General features: G+C 45.2%; 1 protein-coding gene across 24 annotated transcripts in view; it reads right to left on the bottom strand.

The window, feature by feature from the left end:
* Positions 1-1,296: 1,296 nt before the first annotated feature.
* Positions 1,297-20,747, bottom strand: part of PAFAH2 (platelet activating factor acetylhydrolase 2) — a 39,857-nt gene continuing 20,406 nt past the window's right edge. For 7 of the 24 annotated variants that reach the window (XM_008529054.2, XM_070610637.1, XM_070610638.1 and 4 more), the window contains 2 exons: positions 19,063-19,217; positions 9,873-14,428 (listed from right to left, as the gene is read on the bottom strand). In XM_008529054.2, coding sequence (XP_008527276.2) covers positions 14,334-14,428; positions 19,063-19,217 — 250 coding nt within the window. In that variant the 3' untranslated portion in view covers positions 9,873-14,333. Of the gene's footprint in view, positions 4,531-5,350; positions 5,452-9,872; positions 14,429-19,062; positions 19,218-20,747 lie in introns of those variants that run through there. The other 17 variants (XR_011537529.1, XR_011537530.1, XR_011537528.1 and 14 more) reach the window with 5 other exon arrangements.

The following is a 20,747-nucleotide window of genomic DNA, read 5'->3' as shown; positions in this document are numbered from 1 at the left end:
AAGACAACCCACCAACTTGGAGAAAATATTTGCCAATCATATATCCGACAAGGGGTTAATTTCCAAAATACATAAAGAACTCATACAACTCAACAACAAAAAAATAAAAAATCCGATCAAAAAATGGGCAGAGGATATGAACAGATATTTTTTCCAAAGATATACAGATGGCCAACAGGCACATGAAAAGATGTTCAACATCACTAATTATTAGGGAAATGCAAATCAAAACTACAATGAGATATCACCACACACCCATCAGAATGGCTATAATTAACAAGACAAAAAACAACAAATGTTGGAGATTGTTGGAGAGGATGTAGAGAAAAGGGAACCCTCATACACTGCTGGTGGGAACACAAACTAGTGCAGTCACTATGGAAAACAGTATGGAGATTTCTCAAAAAATTAAAAATAGAACTACCATATGATCCAGCTATCCCACTACTGGGTATTTATCCAAAGAACATGAAATTAGCAATACAAAGAGACGTATGCACCCCATGTTCATCGCAGCATTATTCACACACAAAGATAAAGGTTAGCCTCCAGAGTTTCCAAAAATAAAGGACCAAGACTTAGACTGACAACAGATCTCTTACCAACCATACTGCATGCTGGAAGACAAAGGAGTGAGGTCTTCAAAATTCTGAGGGAAAAAATGAATTTGTACCTAGAATTCACTCCCCAGTCAAATTAGCATAGACGTCTGGGGTTCTATAAGGATTCCAAGTTTCCTTCTTACACATCCTTACAAAAAAGTATGCATACTCAAGCAAAATGAAAAAGGCATTCTAGAAAGAAATGGACCTGAATGGGACACAGGAAAGGAGAATTAACCCAAGAGACCCATGAAGGTGACATTTTATAAACCACATGAATTAGAGTACCCAAATCATTGAATCAAATTGGTGGATTTATAGGTGTTCCTTGTACTATTATTTTAGCTTTTCGTTATGTTTGAAATTTTTCATAATAAAAAGTTGGAAAAAACAGAAGCACGAGGATTAGAAAGAAAAAAAATAGGGGCCAGCCCCGCGGCTGAGTGGTTAAGTTTGCGCACTCCACTTCAGCGGCCCAGGGTTTTGCCGGTTTGAATCCTGGGCGCGGGCATGGCACTGCTCATCCGGCCATGCTGAGACAGCGTCCCACGTGCCACAACTAGAAGGACCCACAACTAAAATAGACAACTATGTACCGGGGGGCTTTGGGGAGAAAAAGGAAAAGAAAAAAAAAAAAATAAGAGCACATATCTTTTATGTCAACAAGAAAAAAAGAGGCAATTAAACACTAGGATAAAGTAAAACACTGGTTTTTTAATGTTTTGTTAACAACATAGGAGTTTCCAAATTTACTAGGTTTTACCATCTAGTTTTTTTTTTTAAGATTTTATTTTATTCCTTTTTCTCCCCAAAGCCGCCCGGACATAGTTCTATATTCTTCGTTGTGGGTCCTTCTAGTTGTGGCATGTGGGATGCTGCCTCAGCTTGGTTTGATGAGCAGTGCCATGTCTGTGCCCAGGATTCGAACCAACAAAACACTGGGCCGCCTGCAGCGGAGTGCATGAACTTAACCACTTGGCCACGGGGCCGGCCCCCCATCTAGATATTTAAACTCATTAAGAAACGTGATTTTTTAGGTTGAACAACAACCTGAATGTACTTTATACCACAGCACTGTACACTAAAAAATGGTTAAAATGGTAATTTTATGTTAGGCATATTTTGCCACAACAAAAAAATTGTAATAAAATGTGACTTTAAAAAATTCAATATTTTCATATTTGCTCATGTATACAAAATTAATGCAAGAGACACACAAGAAATTGCTAACACTAGGGAGATAAGGTACAGTGATGGGAGGAAAACATTGTGTATCATTTTGAACCTTATGACTTAGTACTTCCTCAAAAAATAAGTACAACTTAAAATTTCAAAGTTTTACTTAAATGCTCATATACTATTTTTCTAATAAAAATGTGAAGAAATACGCAAAAAAAATATTTTTTCTGGATTTCTTCATATTCTCTTTCAAACATCATCTGGAGGGGAAGGGAAACAATGAAAGGATATATTTTACTTTCAGGGTTTTTTAAAAAAATCCCAAAGAGTTCCCACAAAGGTAATTTAAATTTGGGGGCCTCAAGAAAAAAAATTCAAAACAATCCTTAATGGTTTTTTTTCAGCTCATTATACACATCTCCTCCTTGGAAAAGGGTCCTTTCTTCTGGGCCTCACTCCTCCCACCTCCCAGACCCAGGGCTGCCTTTGGTGCCTCCTCACCTGAGAAGAGAGGGACATGCTCTAAGAAGAGCGAAAACGCCGAGAGGCTGAGTGTGGAGGAAAGATCCCTCAGGGCTTTCAAAGCCTCGTTTTAGCGTGAATTAAAATTTATTTGTAGAAAGAAAAATTCAATATTTTCATTATTTTTTAAGACTTGCAGTTTTTTAGGAAACAATAACTTTTGTCATGAAGAAACATTTATATGCTATGAGATCTTTTTTCCTCCCCAAATCCCCCCAGTACATAGTTGTATATTTCAGTTGTGGGTCCTTCCAGTTGTGGCATGTGGGACATCGCCTCAATGTGGCCTAATGAGTGGTGCCACGTCCATGCCCAGGATCAGAACCCTGGGCCACCAAAGCGGAGTGTGCCAACTTAACCACTCGGCCATGGGGCCGGCCCCTGTAAGAGACATTTTTGTCTGTATTTCCTTGCACACATGAGCAAGGGTTTCTTCAGGTACATGCTTAGGAGTAGATGGTTGAGTGTAGCGTTTGTGCATCTTCAGCTCTATGAGATATTTCCCATGTGATTGCATTGACTTACTGCTGTCCGCCCTGAAGGGTAGGAGTGTTCTTGATGCCCTATATCTTTGCCGACACTCATGTTTTCAGACTGACATGTTTCAGTGTGAAATCTGAGTTTCATTATTATGGAGCAGGGGTGAGTGGTATGTCAGCCTGGCTTAATGGTCAGGACAGTACCCAACACCTGGCCCAGCAGTGACAAAGGCAGGAATGATGATGGTTGAATTGAATTGGCCAGGGACACTTGTCCTTCGGGAAGTCCTTTGTGTTAAGGGGGAACCAGGGTGCAAAAGAGGACCTGGAGAGGAGATTCATACCAAGAAAAGTGAACCTAACAAACCTGAGGAATAGATCCAGGAGCTGACAGCAGACAGGAGAGAGAAGATGCTGGAGCAGCTTATGCAAGGCTTGCAGGGTGGGTATCTTAGAGGAGGAGAGTCAGCAGAAACGCTGGAACAGAGCGGAGGGACAGAACTTGGTGAAGAGAAGAGGCCAGGGGGTATTTAAGAGACGATGGCCTGTTCTAAAGCTCAAAAGGAGAAAATTCTCCTGCATTGAGAGAGAGAAGATGGGTGTGTTTGGCAGAAAAGAATTTAGACTGGAGAATAATCAGAAAATACGGAATGGTGAAGTAAAATGACAAAACTGATCCATGCCTTAGTGTCTTCATTCAAAAAAATCAGGATACTGATGAGTCCCAGCTCATAAAAGGCAGGGAAAAGTGGGAAAGTTACTTACAATAATATCTCTAAGGCACATGGCATAATGCCTGGAACAAGTAAATTCAATAAGTTTTAGCTCTTGCTAACTGTCGTCCAAGGTCACACAGCTCATAAGTGGGTGTCTAGGATTTGAACAGTTTCTCTGACCCCCGAGCCCAAAGTCTTACCCACTGTGCTCTACTGAATAACTAGCATTCATTGAGCACAGTGCTCCATGCTCTACATTAGTTATCTCATTTAATCCTTATAACATCCCTGAGCTGGGTATCGCCATTTTACAGAAGAGGAAATTGAGCATCATTTAACTCACTTGCCCAAGTTCACACAGTTGGGATTCATACCCAGGCCTGCCTGCCTCCAGTGCCTTCTCCCTAACACCACAATGGGAGTCAGGAGGCTTGGGTCCCAGTCCCAGATCTGCCTGATCAACCTGCATCACCGAGCCTCAGTTTCCTCATTTTTTAAATAACAGAGAATGATCTCCCTGGTCCCTGTAAGCTCTATTTTTCTGGGAAGATGGATTTGATGAAATCAGACAGCTTTCCAGGTAGGACAGAGGGGTAGGTCTGAGTCAGACAGGGTGCCCATCCCCATATGACTGTACGAAATCAACCAGCAGAGATCCAGAGGCGCCAGGAGATGGGTCCACGTCTCCAAAGCATTAGTCATCGTCTGCTCCTGCTCCCCAGGGGACCAGGAGGGATGCTGCTCCAATTATACTGGATTGATGAGGGACCTCCAGGATGACGAAAGGGTGGGATAGGAGATGTCAGACGACACAACAGGAGATCTGAATCATTCATCCTGGAGAAGAGAAGCCAAGAAGGGCCAGTCTTCAAGTCTCCAGGGAGGATGGGAGCTGGGTGGCAGGGTGGAAAGAACACAAGGTGAAGACTCAGGGTATCTGGGCCCTGGGCCCCAGTCCCTGCTCTGCCACTAACACGCAGCATGACCTTTGTTTGACTAGTTACTTCACCTCTCCAATCTTCAGTTCCTACACTTAAAAAATAAGAGAAATAATGTTCAGAAAAACACCCCAACAATTTATACAAAGAAATGTACAATATTATAGCTTAAAACAACTAGAAATGGCTCAAACACCCTGGCAACAGAGAGAACTGTTAAGCAAACCCAGGGAATGGGGGCGGGGGGCGTTGATGCAACAGAATATTAAAATGCCTTTTGGAATGCTGAATACTAACAAACATTTACTGAGGACTAACTGCTTGCCAGGCACTCAGCAGAGGTCTTGACAGGCACGATCTCATTTAACATCCTCAAGCATCCATCTTCGAGGTAGGTATTACTGCCATTTTTAAGATGAGTTAGCTGAAGCCCTGAGAAGTTAAGTCACCCAACAAGTTAATAAGTGAGGACATCAGGACTCAAATCCAGAGGTCCATCTGACTCAGAAGGAAGGCCATGCCCCTAACCTTTATACCCTACTTCCTCAGACTGGTGGATGTGAGGACCACGCAGAAATAGAGAAATGGATATACGAAACAGTGTTAAGTGGGAAAAAAAAACCCTCAAGAACAATTATGCTAATATAAGAATGTTGGCATCAACATTAGCTTTGGAAGTTTATAAATAACAGGCAATTTAGGATGCTGGGAACTTACTTGGGGCTGCTCACGATTAGCTATTTCTGCTTAATTTTTGGTAGTAGAGATGACAAAATATCTAATACTTGAGTGAGGGGGTGAGTACAGATGATGGAGCCTTTCTAGTTCTAATATTTAATTTGTAGAGAAGGCAAACTGCACTTCCCATCACAGACATAGAAATCTGATGACATGACTCTGAGCTTTTCACTTACTTCATGTTGCCTGCAGCACGGGCGCTCAACCTTGGCTCCATACTGGAATCACCTGAGAAACTTTTCAAACCACTGATGTCCAGGTCCACTGCTAGAGAGTCCTATTTGACAGATACGGGTGTAGCTTTGGCATTGGAAGTGTTAAAATCTCCTCACGTGATTCCAATCTGCAGAAACACTTGAAAACCACTGGCCTACATGATAAAGGCCTAACTCCTTCACTTGGTATAGAAGGCACTCTCTGATTTCTTCAGTAAGCTCTCCTCTCTCCCTATTTTCTCCAAAGTTACAATGTCCTGAAAATGCTAAGCCCTGCTATTTACATTTCTGTGCCTTTGCATGTTATTTCCTCTGCCTGGAAGGCCTTTCTTCTCCCTCATCCATCTGGACAACTCCATTCATCTTCAATACCATGGTAACCAGACTCCAAGATGACCCCTTCAAAACTCCCACCTCCTGGTATGCATACCCCTAGATAGTCCCCTCCCACACTGAATAGGCCTGACCTGTAATAATATGATATTGTGGATATGATGGAGTATGACTTCCAAAGATGAGTCATAAAAGACATTCCAGCTCCATCTTACTCTCTTGGGTCATTTGCTTTGGAAGAAGCCAGCTGCCGTGTCCTGAGCAGCAGTCTTATAGAGAGCTCCACACGATGACGAACTCAGGCCTCCTGCCAACAGCCATGTGAGTGGGCCAACTTGGAAGTGGATCCTCCAGACCTAGTCAAGACTTCAGATATCAGCAATCCTAGATGATGTCTTGACTGTAACCTCATGAGGCCTTAACCCAGAACCACTCAGCGAAACCACTCAAGAATTCCTGAGCCATAAAGTGTGATAGAATGTTTGTTCTAACCTGTTGAATTTTGGGGTAATTTATTATGCAGCAATAGATAACTAATACAAATACCAAGGTCAAGTATATGATACAGTATGAAGCCTTTTTAGTCTTCCTCCTCTGCTGACGTTGAACTGGTCACCCTGTGCCACTTCTGAGCCTTACACATCCCCGATTACAGAACTCATCACACAGGGCCTGTGGATGTGCCTTCCTTGCCCTCTGGAGTCAGTTCCATGAGGACGGGGCCAGCACAGTACAGGCCTCATTAAGTGCCTGTACAATGAACGAACACGCGTGAGAACAGCCATCCAAGTGGATTCTCACAGGCCTTCCAGCCTAGGCTCCTTCCCTTCACACAAACTCCAACGTGTGGTTGCTAGAGTCACGGTTGTCACAGTGAGTGAGTCTAGAGGATTCTTCCTTCCTTCTTTCCTCCCTCCCTCCCTCCCTTCTTCCCTTCCTTCCTTCCTTGCTCTCTCTTTCTTTCTCTCCCTCTCTCTTTCTTTCTTTCTTTCAGATTTTCTTAATAATCCAACAAAACCCTGGCACCCAAGGATGTATCTAAAGCACTAGCCTGGAAGGCAGAAGACTTGGATTTTAATTCAAGTCTGCCAGCTACATGCTGAACTTCTCTGAGTTTTGTTTTCCTCAAGGACCAAAAGTCTTAAAGGCTCTTTCAATTCTAATTTAATGATTCTATATTTTCAGCTAGTAATTACTCTTGTTCCATAAAAGAGAAAATAGGCTAACAGTGTTAAACCATAGCAAGGGATCTCAAACTTGGCTGTGTATCAGCCCCTGGAGCTTCTAAAACACACACACACACACACACACACACACACACACACACCCCTACCTGGCCCCACCCTACACCTTCTGAATCAGCTTCTCTGGGTCTCTGGAGATGTGGCCAGGGCATCTGCATTTTTATATAGTTCCAGAGTGAGTCTGATGTGGATCCAGAGCTGAGAATCACTAATCTACAATATGTGGGTTAGAGACTTTTAAAAATGTTTCTCCCAGCTCGTTGGCTCCATGGTTTATAGAGTAAGGTACTAACGGTTTGTTCCCTGAACTGTTAACTTTAGATGAGGTTCATGGATGGATGGAAGGATGGATGGAACCAGCCTGAATCTACTGCTAGAAAAACAATTCAAGGTAAACTCAATCAGGATTCAGTCAGGTCTTGAACAAAAATGACTCTTTGTATGATATAACTGCTTAGGGCATTTACTAGAGATCAAATTGTGGGTTATTTTAGCCTATGTAAGGTAAAGTACCACTTTCTTTTTGTGAGATAGGAAAGAACAGGAAATAAGAGCACTGATTTTGGAACCCAACAGTTTAGGTTCAAATCCTGGCTCCAGCACTTACACGCTGGGTGACCGTGGCTAGGCCAGCAAGTCTTTCTGAACCTCACTTTCCTCATCTGTGTGTGAGGATAACATGCACTACCTTACAGGAATGTTGTTGGGATTAAATGATACAACGTACGTAAAACACTCAGTATCTAGCACAGAAAGGTGCTCGTTAAGTAGCAGCACACTATGGCAAAAACAAAATATGGCACTTTTATTATTAATAGCAACATATATTTGTCTAGTGCTTTGTAATAGCAAAGCACTCTTACATTGAAACCCTTTCCCTCCAAAAAATCCTGAGGTGGGCAAAGCAGACATTAGTGACCCCATTTTACAGAAAAAGAAAGGCTCGGGAGGGTTCACTGGCTCCAGATCAAATGGCAAAAATGTGTCAGTGTCTGGATTCAGACCCGGGTGTGATTCCACGAAGATGAATAATTATACATGCACACTTGGCAGGCTGAGCATCTAGGGACCATCTGGCTTAGCAGGCTGAAGAGGACTGTATTTCTGAGCAGCTTCTTTTTTTAGATGAAAGCAAGATGGGAAAAATTAGCTGGCAAACTGCTTTCCCTCATTTTCAACACTGGTGTGATTCGTGCTCGGTTCTGCCCTCCTTCCACCTCTCAAATGCTACATGTCCACGTATCTCAGTTCACTCCAGCTGCCCTTGGCTGCACTGTTGCGGGCTCTGCCCTGGGCCCCACAGCTGGGATGTGGAAAAACCAAAAGAAAAGGAAGCAGGGGCAGCTGGAGACATCAGAGGGCTGGGCGAACACCAGCTGTTCCCAAGTCTGGCTGGGGAACAAGAAGCCTGCTGACGGGGAGGGGTCGGAGGGAGGGGACAGTGATCCCTGCTCCCCATGTCAGTCAACAGGAGGCTGCTTTTCCCTTCCAACAGATGGGTCCCGCTCCTGGAACAATGCAATAAAGTGCAATACTAAATATGGCATAGAATGTATTTCTCTTGGGGAGCAAGAGGCCAAGAGATCAAATGTTCATTGAATCTAATCAAGAAGGCTTTCGTAGAAGAGGTGGAACTAGAAATGGGCCTAAAGGATTAGTAGTATTTGGATATTTAGAAAGGAAGTTGGGAAGGCCCTGCAAGCAAGAAAATATCATGAGAAACGGCAGGCATGTTTGTTTGGGGAGTGGCTGGGCACGTTCAGGAGACTGCGGAAAAAGAAGAGTGCATGGTAAGAAGCAGAGGACGGGGAGGCAGGGCAAGACCAGACAGAATGAGTGGGAGAAACGCAATTCTACAGAAAAAAGGGAGGCCTTAGATTGACCACTCAGTGAACGAGACGGGAAATGCCAGCACCGAAGGGGCCTTAGGGATCAGCCAATTCAATCCCGCCCCCAACATTCCAATTTATAGACAGAGAAACTGAAGTCATGAGAGGAATAGCATACACAGGAGGTCACAGAGCAAGAGAGAGTGAGAGAGCTGAGACAAGAACCCAGGGCTCCAGACAATGTTTGGTCCTTCTTCCATTAGATCACCTTGCTAGGCAGGTACTTTGATACCAAAGTGGTATTTTAGGCAGATCTGGCAGCAGAAAGCAGGGGAAAGAAAGATTAGAGTCTGAGAGATCGTAAAAATTATTCTAGGGGTGAGTTGATGGAAATGGAAAGAACAGGCTGGGTGTGAGAATCACCAAGAGGGAAGAAACAAGAGGACCTAGTGGGAAACCGGACAGGGCAGTGAGGGAGAGAGCTGTGCAGAGGTCATTCGCAGGCCGCCCTCAGCCCTGAGGAGCTTCTCCCGAGGTCACAGGGTACTTTAACCCCTCACTCCCACCTCAAAGGCAGCAGACAAAAATGAACACAACTAGTCTCTACTACAAACTCCCCATCCCCAGGTCCTCTTCCCTTCGCCCAACCTCTACACGGACATCTCCGATTCTCCCGTTTAACACGTCAGGACCTTCGGTTTCCATTTGGTGCACAGACGTGTGCGTTTGGATGATCAGGCGTGAAATTAAAACCCAAACCAGAACCTAAACATGTAGACTCTTCCTGGTGGTGAAGAGAGCCTGCAAAGCTGGAACGATGGTGCGGATCTTGATTTTTGATGTGAGGAGCAGGGAAATCAGAGCAAAGAGAGGGGAAAAACTGTCTCCCTTATTCTAGTTCCAGCCTCACACAACGGCAGCAGTTGAGTGGCAGTTAGCAGGCTTCTGTGAGGGAGGTAACCGTGAAACTGGAGAAGCTGGAATAAGAATTTAGACCAAGACCATCCGTGTCCATTCAGTACAAGGGCAAATTATACCTAACCTTACAGGTATGTAAGGAGAACCCAATAAACCACATAGTGATAGCTAATCTTTATTACACCCTTAGGATAGTACAGACACTGTGATGAGCACTTTACAGGCATTATTTCATTTAATTATTACAATAACCCTAAGAGGTAAATACTATTAGACCGCCCATTTTATAAATGAGAAAACTGAAGCTCACAGAAGTTGATAAATTAGCACAAAGTCACAGGGCTAACAGTGTTGGAGTTGTCTGATTTCCAAAGACGACGTTCTTAATCCCTGAACTGCTTTCCTCATCTATCAAATCCACAGAGCACCTGGCCCAGTCAGTGAGGCGCGGTCCTTTCCCCCAACCCATTTCTCAACAGTGCTGAGGATGTCACCGAATCTCAATGCACATCATACAGAAATTGCTGGAGAGTTTGACATTATGATTCAATCTGTGATGAAATTTCATCCCTCATACCCCGACAGCTGAAAGAGCAGTGGAAGGGGAAAACCAAGTATGTATATTAGGCAGTACAGCCCAGTGATCGAGAGCTCAGATTTTTATGCCTAAGCGCCAGCTTTGCCAAATTCTTGCTGTGAGAGCTTTATCAAATCGCTTCTCTAAGGCTCTGTTTCCTTGTACATAAAATGAGGCTAATTCCACCTGATCTCACGGGGTGAGAAGCAGATGAGATGATGCATATAAAGCACTGAGCATAGTCCCTGACACACAGTAAGGGCCCCCAAAATGTTGGCTACCACAGTGGTTATCACTGTCATCATTTGGCCATGCAGTCATGGCCAGGGACACTTGGCCTCTGCATCTGGCTGTGATGGGACAGGAAGTGAGCTAGGAAGCTCATTAGGAAATGAGGATGGGTCCTGAGTATAGAGTATGGCCTGTCCTGTTCCTCCGTTACCTTGCAGGCCCAGAGATAAGTCAGGCCCTAGAAGAAAAGGGGGCAGATAAAGGCCCCTACAAGGCCAAGACACAGAGTTGGAGTCCATCAATTGACATTTCAAGAGCCCAGTAGTCTTCTTGAGGAAGGGCAACTGGGACAGCTGTGTCAGGACACACACTGGAAAGGGGCTTGGGGTCCGTGCTGGGGGCATAGCAAGAACCCAGCCAGTCTCACCCTGACACGTCCAGGAAGTGGGAGGGACGGAGAATCTCATTCCTTCCTGTATTTACTTACCTTCCTTCCTAACTGACGCACCATCCCATGCTCAGAAACTTCACAACACACCACTAGGAGGCCTCCACGGTACAGTCCTATAATAGGATGGGGAACAAGAAGATGCAAAAGAAACCCAAGACATCTTCTTTGCTTTTGGAAAGGATTCACTAGAATGCAATTTATCAGGACATGCTATCAATATGCTGGGCCACCCTGTTTACCTAAAGGCCATTTATCTGGTATTTTTCGATTCCCTGGAAGCTAACCAAAAGCCAGGATGAAGGACCAAAGGCCTTATGATACCCCTTCTGAGCAGTCTCAGGAAGGATTACAGGGTCCAAGCACTAAAGGCAGCACACTTTAGTTGCAGCAGAGTCCCTCAAGCTGTCTTTCAGTGCCTGCCTAGTTTTACTTCGGACAGTGGGAAATCACGTGGCTAATCAGAAATTATAAACTTGAAGCGAACAGCGAGAGCTGCTAGGGGCTGGCAGATTAAAGGCAATGAAGAGTAAAGGCTGGCCGCCTGACCACAAGGGAGACAGCACAAACTATGACAAGCAATTAAAACAACTAGGAAGACGGCTGCCGGGAGCCACACGGTGTAGGAGCAAACAGCTATCCACATCTTCCCAGACCAGAGGGTGCCACTGCTCTGACATTAGACCTGGTCACACATATTTGTGCTCTCTTGGGATGGCATGGGATGTTAGGTATGGCCAGATGACCTGCTTTGGCCAATGCAATGTGCACAGAAATAACAAGTGTCACTTCTGGGCAGAAGATTCAAGAGCTGGTGGGTGCTTCACCATGCTCTCTTCCAGCTCTACCATGTGACTGGCAGCACACTTCTGATAGTGCCAGCTCCGCCAGCCTGGGTCCCCAAATGAGGATAAAAATGGCACAAAGCAGAGCCTCTAGCCAAACGACAGAGGACAAGTAGCACAGGCAAGAAATAAACTTGTTGCTTTTTGAGGTTGCTTGTTACTGCCATATAATCAGTTTATCCTGACTGAAACATCCTAAAAAATTAAATGAGGTCAATTCACATTAAAAAATGTGTGCATTATCTTTTTGGTAAATTACCACTCAAAATATTCAATATTATATTTTGTGGCTTAAAGGATAATTTGCAGCTATATGGAAAATTCACCTATTCCAATGTTGCTGGATAAATAGGTCATTACCAGAACATGAACTGAATGGAGGAGATGGATCCAGTTTCTGAACAGTTTCTTTTTCTAGGGAGGATCCAATCTTTAAAAAATACACCTGCATTATTCATGGGTCTAAGGTAGAAGCTGGGTCTCACGTGCTAATGCTGCCAGAACTGGCCCCTCAGCATCTGCAGAACTAGCCCCAGGCACAAGAGCTGGCATCTACTGGTTCTGTGAGTGCGGAGGGGCGCTGGTCCCCATTTGGGGGTGGGAAGGCCCTATTATAGATCTGTATGCACTCTCATAGAAGGAAATCCATAATGTGTCGTTGAGTAAAACAGCAAGCCAACAACTTCAGAACATACAGTCTTTTTAAGCATATATGGAACATTTATAAAATTGATCACACACTGGGCCAAGAAGCAATTTTCAGGATGAAAACCATATGGGTCATTTTCTCTGACCAAAAGCCATTAAGCAAGAAAACAACTGCTATAAGACAACTAGAAAAATCTCCTACGTTTGGAAAGTAGGAAAAATACTTTTAAATAACCCATGGGTTATACATCCTCTCACTTAATCCTCCTAACTATTATAATGCAGATGCCCATTTTAGAAATGCAGGAATGGAGATTGGAAAGAGAACATAATTTGCTCAAATTTACCCAGTTAGTAGTGGTGGAGGCAGGACTCAAAACCAGCTATAGAACTCTAGAGCCCAGGGCTTTCATGATTCCCCGGAGGCGAGGTCTCACGGGAATTCACAGGTCTTCCCAAGGTCCATCCTCAACGGATCTGATGTTTCACCTCAGACAGAAGAGCTGAGAGGTGGGAGACCTAGTCCCAGCTTGCTTTGGTGGCACTGACCTTGGACCCATCGCGTAGAGACGCATTTCCCTTTTGCTCTAGCCTCCTCTGGGGTCCCCTACTTGGATGGAGGTGAAAGGCCTAGAGGAGTGTGGAGGGCTGTTTCAGGTTGATGTTCCCAGACAGCTTTGAACTAGATCCCTAGGAAGACTTCCTTTTCTTTTAAAGTTTTTCTTGCACATAGGCACAAGTGGTAAGTGAACAAAGAAAGACAGAAGGAAAAGTTACTGCCAGATGGCTCCCCATCCTGCTCTAATGCAGATTAAATAGAGAGAATATTCCAACATATCATTAGGCAAACATGAGTATTAATATCATTCATAGTATAAATGGAACAGAATGGAAATTCAGTCTATATCTTGACTTAAATTTGAGGCTAGGGCCTCAGAGCCAGAAAACAGACAACTACAGCACCCTGATTCTGAGCGAGCTGAGGCTCAAGATATCTGAGGTAAGAGGCAAGACCACAGTGTTCCCAGACCTGTCCAGGGGTGGCTTCCTGAACTCTAACTGACCAAACTACCTCCCTCTTGTGTTGAGGACCTGTTCAAATGGCTACTCAACGCTGTTACTCTACCTTCTTCGTCTCAACCTACTTGTGTTGCTTCCTGTCAAGATACATTTTTAGCAAAATCCCAAGACATCTAGAGCTTCTGAGGTACCCCTCTGTACCTCAGCTTCTCTCTCTCTGCTATGAGGACAGTGCTGTCTGCCCCTCTCCATGGGCTCACAAGTATAATTGAGTCCTGACTCAGTGCCCAGTACTATGTTTCATGCAATGGGAAGGCTTGAAAATAAACAGAAAATCTGATGGTGGTCCGTATCCTCGAACGTTGCCTAAAGTGCTTAGAACTCACCAAGTGGCCCTGGAAAGGGAGAAGGCTGAGAGGTAGGAAGAGACAGTGCCAGGTTGGGCTAGAGGTCCTGAAGGTGGGAATTTTCACTCCATCCTTTGGCTTCATTTCTTCCGCTGCAGAAGCCACACTGGCCCAAGGTGCGGGAGTAGCCTTGCTGGGTTAACAGTGCTCAGCTTGGGGCTTGGGTCCCCCCCAGCCCCACCCCACTGCTTATTCCCCACACCATCAGGGCTCAGGCCCCAGAAAGTCAGTTTGCCAATCAGTAAGCAAACCAAGTCCCACCATAAGTATAAGATCAACAAGTCCAAGATCAAAGTACCCAGTTATCCAATCAGCAGTGTGATTACACCCTCTCAATTTATGAAGAAGGGTCATGTTGACCACTTTCTTGAGGCTGTAGGTGTCCCTGGGCAGGCCCCAAATGGGAACTCAGCTCAGTGACCTTTTACAAATGGCCAGTTGTGCCTACAGGCTGGAGAGATGGTGGGGGGCCCCTGGGGTAAGCGATGGTCCAATGCCTTCAATGAAATTGTTCCATTGGTCATAGTCCTCTTTCAGGTCTGAATGGGAAAAAAACAGGAAGGTTAGGCGAATTGGCGTAAGCTTAGATCAAAGAGCAGCTACCATGGATTTAGTGGGTCATCCCAGAGAAAGGAGCCCCTGGAACACTAAAAGGACTGGTTCTGGTGGCTGTGATGGTGGTAGCAATGACGGTAACTATCATTCATTGGGTGCCCCTATAAATGTGCTTCATAAATGACTTGCTTAACCCATAACAATTCAATAATGATAATACTAGCAGAAGGTGACATTTATTGAAGGATAATTTATTCCCGGGACTGTGCTAAACAAGCCTTGTTTCATTTAATTTCCATAGCATCCCTAAGAGCTGAGTACTATTATTAGTCCTATTTTACAGGTGAGGAAACCGAGACTCAGAGAAGCTACCTGATTTGTCCAAGGTCATTATAGTCGGTGAGTGGTAGAGACAGAATTCAAACTCCAGTCAGAGAGGGTGAGAAGATGGAATGCCTACTTCCAAGCTCAGGGATGTTGCCAAGCAAGAAGAGCTCCTTCACACGCCAGACAGTGGATGCAAATCCAGTGCCCACTCAGTGAAGGGCAGAAGGAATAGGGTGGCAACATCATGGAGCAGCATAACACCGGGTATGATTCAAGAGAGAGCCCTGGGATCATGGGCAGATGGGTCTAACCACATGGAAGAACATTCTGAAAGGGTCCAAGGCCTCAGGCAGAGGGACTGGGGCACAGCTGAGCAGGCAAATGGTGTCCTTGTTTAAAACAAAGCCTGGGACAGAAGGCAGGGACACTCTCCTTCATCTTTAGATCCCCAGTGCCCTGCCAAGAACCTGGCATGGAATAGGTCCTCCACAAATAAGTGCTACATATTCATTAATTCAAAATACTGAGCACATCACTATGTGCCAGTCTGCTCTTGGTGCTAAAAATACATTCACAAACAGAAACTCTCATCCTCATAGAGCTCACAATCTAGTAGGCAGAGATAACATTAAACATAATAAATTATACAGGATATGAAAAGGTGATAAATGCTATAGAAAGAAACAGAGCCAGATAGAAGCTGTGGTGGTGGCCGGGGGACAGGGGTGAGGGGAGGAAGGGAAGGTATAGTGTTTTAAAGAGTGGTCAGGGTGGCCCCCACTGTGAAGGTGAGATTTGAACAAAAACTTGAAGGAGGCGGGACTGAGCCCCGAGAGTATATGGGAAGAGTGTTCCAGGCAGCAGGAACAGCAGTGCAAAGGCCTGAAGTGGGAGGGTACCTGGAGTGTTGGAGGCTTGTGCAATGAGAGTGAATCAGGCCAGGGGATGAACAGCAGGAGAGGAGGTCAGGAGGGACTGGAGGGCCTCATCATATAGGCCAGGCAGGATGCTGGGTGTTGGCTTTGACTCTCAGAGAAATGGGGAGCCATTGGAGGATTCAGAGTAGAGGAGTGGCAAGATCTGACTTACTTTCTAACAGGATCGCCCTGGCTGCTTGACTAAGAAGACTGTGTAGGGACAGCAGTTAGGAAACTCTTACAGTAACATAGGCGAGACAGGATGGCGGCTGTGGCAGTGGTGACAAGAGATGACATTCCATACATATTTTGAAGGTACAGCCAATAGGATTTTCTGAGGGTTGGATGGGAGGTGTGAGAGAAGAGACAAGACAAGACTGGGGACTTTGGCTTGAGTAACCAGAAGGATGGAGTTACTATTAACCATTGAAATTGGTTTTCGTTTGTGATGTCTGTTAGATGTCCAAGCAGAACTGCTGAGCAGGTAGCAGGGCAATTGTCAGCATGGAGATGACCTTTAAAGCCATGAGACTAGATGACATCAGGGGATACAGAGAGAAGAGGTCCAAGCACTGAGCCTGGAAGTAGCAAAGTAGGCTGAGGAGGAGCAGACACTGAGATAGGAGGAAATCCATAGTGGGGTATCCCGGAAGTAAGACAGGCTTTCACAGAAGAGGGAGTCATCAACTCTGTCAGAGGCTGCTGAGAGTTCCAATGAGATGAAGAATGACAACTGACCAGTGGATTTAGTATGTGAAGGTCACTGGTGACCTTGACAAAAGCAGTTTTCATGGAGGACGGGGATACAAAGCCTGAGTGGAGTGGGCTTAAGAGAGAATGAGAAGAGAAGAATGGGTTGCATAACCAGATAACCTTGGACAAATTACTTAAATTTCCTAAGCTTCAGTGTCCTCATCTATAAAACGGAGTTAATAATCAAAGTACCTACTAGAAAGGGCTGTCTTCAGAATTACATGTGACAACGCACCTAAGGTACTTAGTGGGAGGCCTGGCATAGAGAAAGTCCTCAACAAACTTCCGACAGGCTAAGACTCTCCTACCCTCCATCTCCTCTTCTGCTGGGCTTCAGCAATGAGCATCTAGTTCAACAGGCATTGCTACTAAAGGGAGCCCAATCATGCCCCGGTGGGCTCCCTTGTCATCTTTAGCTCTTACCTGATGACATGGTGCCTAAGAGGAAACAGGGAAAGTGGGCTGAGGACGATGTAGTCAGGCCCCATTAACGTCTTGAGACATAGATCCATTCCTCTCCTACCAGGTGCTAAGAATGATCCTCTATGGTCTCTATTAAACCTAAAGTCTCTACACCTGGCCTGGAATAATGGCCCATGAAGAGCAAGATGAAATGAACAGCCATAAATACATAAATGTAAATTTACGTTCAAAAAGCCAACTCATTTATAAAAGGACAGATATGTTTTAAAAGCAAACTCAATCCAAACCAAATTTGTGAGGCACTTGTTGGAAATGTTAATGCACTCAGGCCATCTAACTAGAAGTCTGGTGTCCAGAGCATAGAGGTGACAGTCCTGCTGAACCAGTCTCAGGTCGGACCATAGCTGGCACATCGTGTTCAAGTCAGGACACCACACATTGAAAGGCACACCGACACACAGTGCATCCAAAGGGGGTAATAAATGGCATCATGGGGAACAGGGCAGGTACCACAGACACTTAGCTTAATGAACAGAAAACTCAGAGAGGACACCATAGGTGACTTCAATTATCTAAAGAGCTGCCATGTGCAGGGGTCTGAGGCTTCTCTGGATAGCTCTTGAGGGGATAACCAGGGCAAGTGGGGAGGAGTTACAAAGTATCACATCTAAGCGTTAGATTAGAGTTAGGTCAAACCTTAAGAACACCGGTCAACCTGGATCCCTTCTAAAGGAAACTTCCCTATGCACAGCGCCTGCTGAGGGATCAGCCTCATGCAGACAGTGGCAGCCTACTCCATTCTGACTGGATCAGAAAGGGACATCTGATCAGGGGAGCTGCAGGCCTAGGTTGGGCAGTGGCCTACAATGTGTTTTGGCAGATAAAGATGAGCTGGTACAATCAATTTGTCTCTCCTGGGAATCTGGTCTAAGAAATCCAAGAAAATACAGCAGTGAGCAGTGGGAGCTGAAGAGGACAGGAGGCCACGAGGTAGAGAGAACAAGCCATGAGTGGTTCAAGCCAATGGAAATTATGAGGAAGTAGAAACTGAAAAAACAGATGCTATCAACAAGAGACAAAATACAGAGCAGAACGGAGAAAAACAGAGACTGGAGCAAAAAGAAACAGAGATGTCACAAGAGGAAGAAACAGACTGAGCCCATGAGAGAGACCAAGAGAGAAGTCAGTCCTGCAAGCTACCTTGCTTCCTGTACCTTTTTACTTCCCACCTGGCCAGGTATACTTTCATAAACAAACTCCCCTTTTTTCTAGAGGTAAATTAGTGAATCTCCAGCTCTTGTAACCCAAGAAAGCTTAACTACAATATCAACTCTTAAAACCTTTAAAGTTTTGGGGTCGGCCTGGTGATGTACTGATTGGGTTCATGAGCTCCGCTTTAGCAGCCTGGGGTTCGTGGGTTCAGATCACAGATGTGGACCTACAACACTGCTCATAAGCCATGCTGTGGCAGCATCCCACGTACAAAGAACAAAAACAGAGGAAAACTGGCACAGATCTTAGCTCAGGGACAATCTTCCTCAAGCAAAAAGAGGACGATTGGCAACAGTTGTTAGCTCAGGGCTAATCTTCCTCATCAAAAAAACCCCAAACCAAAAACAAGAACCAAAAAAAAAACCCATTAAAGTTCCCAGCGGTGGAGAGGGCTGACCCTCATAGCAGTGCACACTCCACGCTGGTTGAGCGTGCGGCAGGGAAGATATGAGGGAATCTCCTCTGGGTGGGAGGCTGGACCAAAGACCTCAACAGGCCTTGCCATTTAGCTAGTCTGTGATTTACGACATTATTAACAATCCTTCCATGCTTTGTTTCTTTAAAGCACTTCCACAAATTTAGCCCATTTATCATCAGAACCTCCTCCACAAAGTAGATAAGGTGAGTGATCATGAGTTAGGACAGAGGTAGTGGAGCAGAGAAGCGAATGTTCCATTTACAGCAAGGAAACCAAGGCTCAGAGAAGTTAAGTGACCAGGCCAAAGTCATTCAGGCAGTAAGAAACAGAGTCAGGATTTCCAAACTCTCAGCTAAGTCTTCTTCCTAAATTCTATGTAACCCTCTCCTTCACTCAGGTTTTCCTTTTGCCATAAATCTCCCTGACCCGAGACGTGTCAGTACAGACCACTGTGCAGAAAAATCTAAGGACCCTCAGGCTGCCCCACGAGCCCCAGGCCTCTCCTTACCAAGGTGCTTCTGCAGGAAGGCCAACATGGCCCGCACCACAATCTCCTGACCTTCATAGGGGTCCAAACTCCCACGGGTTTGAGTGGGGAAGAATTTACCAATCCAGTTACCAGCCACAAAAGCAAAGTCAGTTTGACTCCGATGAACAGAACCACTAGAGGAAAAGAAAAACAAATAACTGGTAGGGATCTGAAGACTAGGGCACACAAACACTTGTGAAGCACCCACTACGTGCAAGGTGCTTTATGCACATTATCTCAGTTAATTTTCACAACAATCTTGTAAGGGAAGTATTTTCCCCATTGACAGAATCAGAGCAGAGAAATGATCTGCCCAAGGTCACATGGCTAGTAAGGGACAGAGTTAGGATTTGAACATAGGTGTGCCTGGCTTCAAAGCTGCCTCAGCCCCTGGGCCCCAATGCCTGACGTGCAGGGAAAAGGCTGAGCTGGAGTGGGGACACGGGTAAGGAGGCACGGTCTGCAGCACCTGCCATTCCCGTGGTATTATAAACTGCTACAACGTGACTTTCACCTGGTGACTTCCAAACATTCTCAAAACATATTCGCTCCGTTTTCAGAACTGTTCTACAAACAAACAGGAAAAAGGAATGACTTGCCTTTAGTTAAGCCATCAGAACAGTGAGGGCAAGCACTTGTAAAAGAGGGTTTCTGGATTAGAATGTAAGTCCTTTGACATTAAACACATTTGAGGTTGAAATTCTCACTAGGTTCATTATGGGCTAAACTACCCATAACTAAATTTACTAGTCAATTCAATGAAGGAAGGAAAATCTAAACACTAAACTTGGATATCATGCAGAAAAATTGACTTTAAAAAAAAATCGGGGGGCTGGCCCCTGGCCAAGTAGTTGGGTGTTCCGCTTCGGTGGCCCAGGGTTTTGCCGGTTCAGATCCCAGGCGCGGACATGGCACCACTCATCAGGCCACGCTGAGGCGGCATCCCACATGCCACAACTAGAAGGACCCACAACTAAAATATGCAACTATGTACTGGAGGGCTTTGGGGAAAAAAAACCCTCTTACTTAAGGCACAAGAAAAAGCGTAAAGAATAATATAATGGATGCTTGAGTCTCCAGCACTGTTTAAGAAAGACTACATTGCCAACAGTTAAATTCCTGTTGTGCACCCCTGCCCACCTGCTCCCGCCTCCCTTCTTTCCAGAGGTCACAATTATTCTGAATCTGAGTGGCTTGGGGAAACTTTCAAACAGTCTTCTGCTGCCAGGAAATCAAAATGAAAGGGGAGGGGCTGGCCCCAAGGAAGAAAGCCTGGGCCAAGAGGAGAAAGGGAAGAAGCCACTGACCGCCAGGAGCCCCCTAGCATTCCAGGGCTTTGGACTTGGCGGTCCAACTACCTGACTGATTCCAGAGGTCCAAGGCATGCAGTTACTTGCTGTTTTCCTGAAATAGGACCACGGATCCTTGAAGCATGTGTGCCATGGGGCTCGAGCGCAGGGTAGGCGCAAGTCAGAGACTAGCCAGCGAGCCTTCAGCCCCGCACCTGCAGCTCTAAGCCACTTCCTGTGTACAGGACATTTCTTTTTTTTTTCTTTCTTTTCTTTCTTTCTTTTCTTTTTTGAGGAAGATTAGCCCTGAGCTAACATCTGCTGCCAATTCTCCTCTTTTTGCTGAGGAAGACTGGCCCTGAGCTAACACCCATG

This window comes from Equus przewalskii, chromosome 2 (genome assembly GCF_037783145.1).
Source record: "Equus przewalskii isolate Varuska chromosome 2, EquPr2, whole genome shotgun sequence".
In the NCBI taxonomy this organism is placed as follows: domain Eukaryota; kingdom Metazoa; phylum Chordata; class Mammalia; order Perissodactyla; family Equidae; genus Equus; species Equus przewalskii.
Note: the sequence above shows the minus strand (reverse complement) of the source record. Positions and strands in the feature narration are given on the sequence as shown.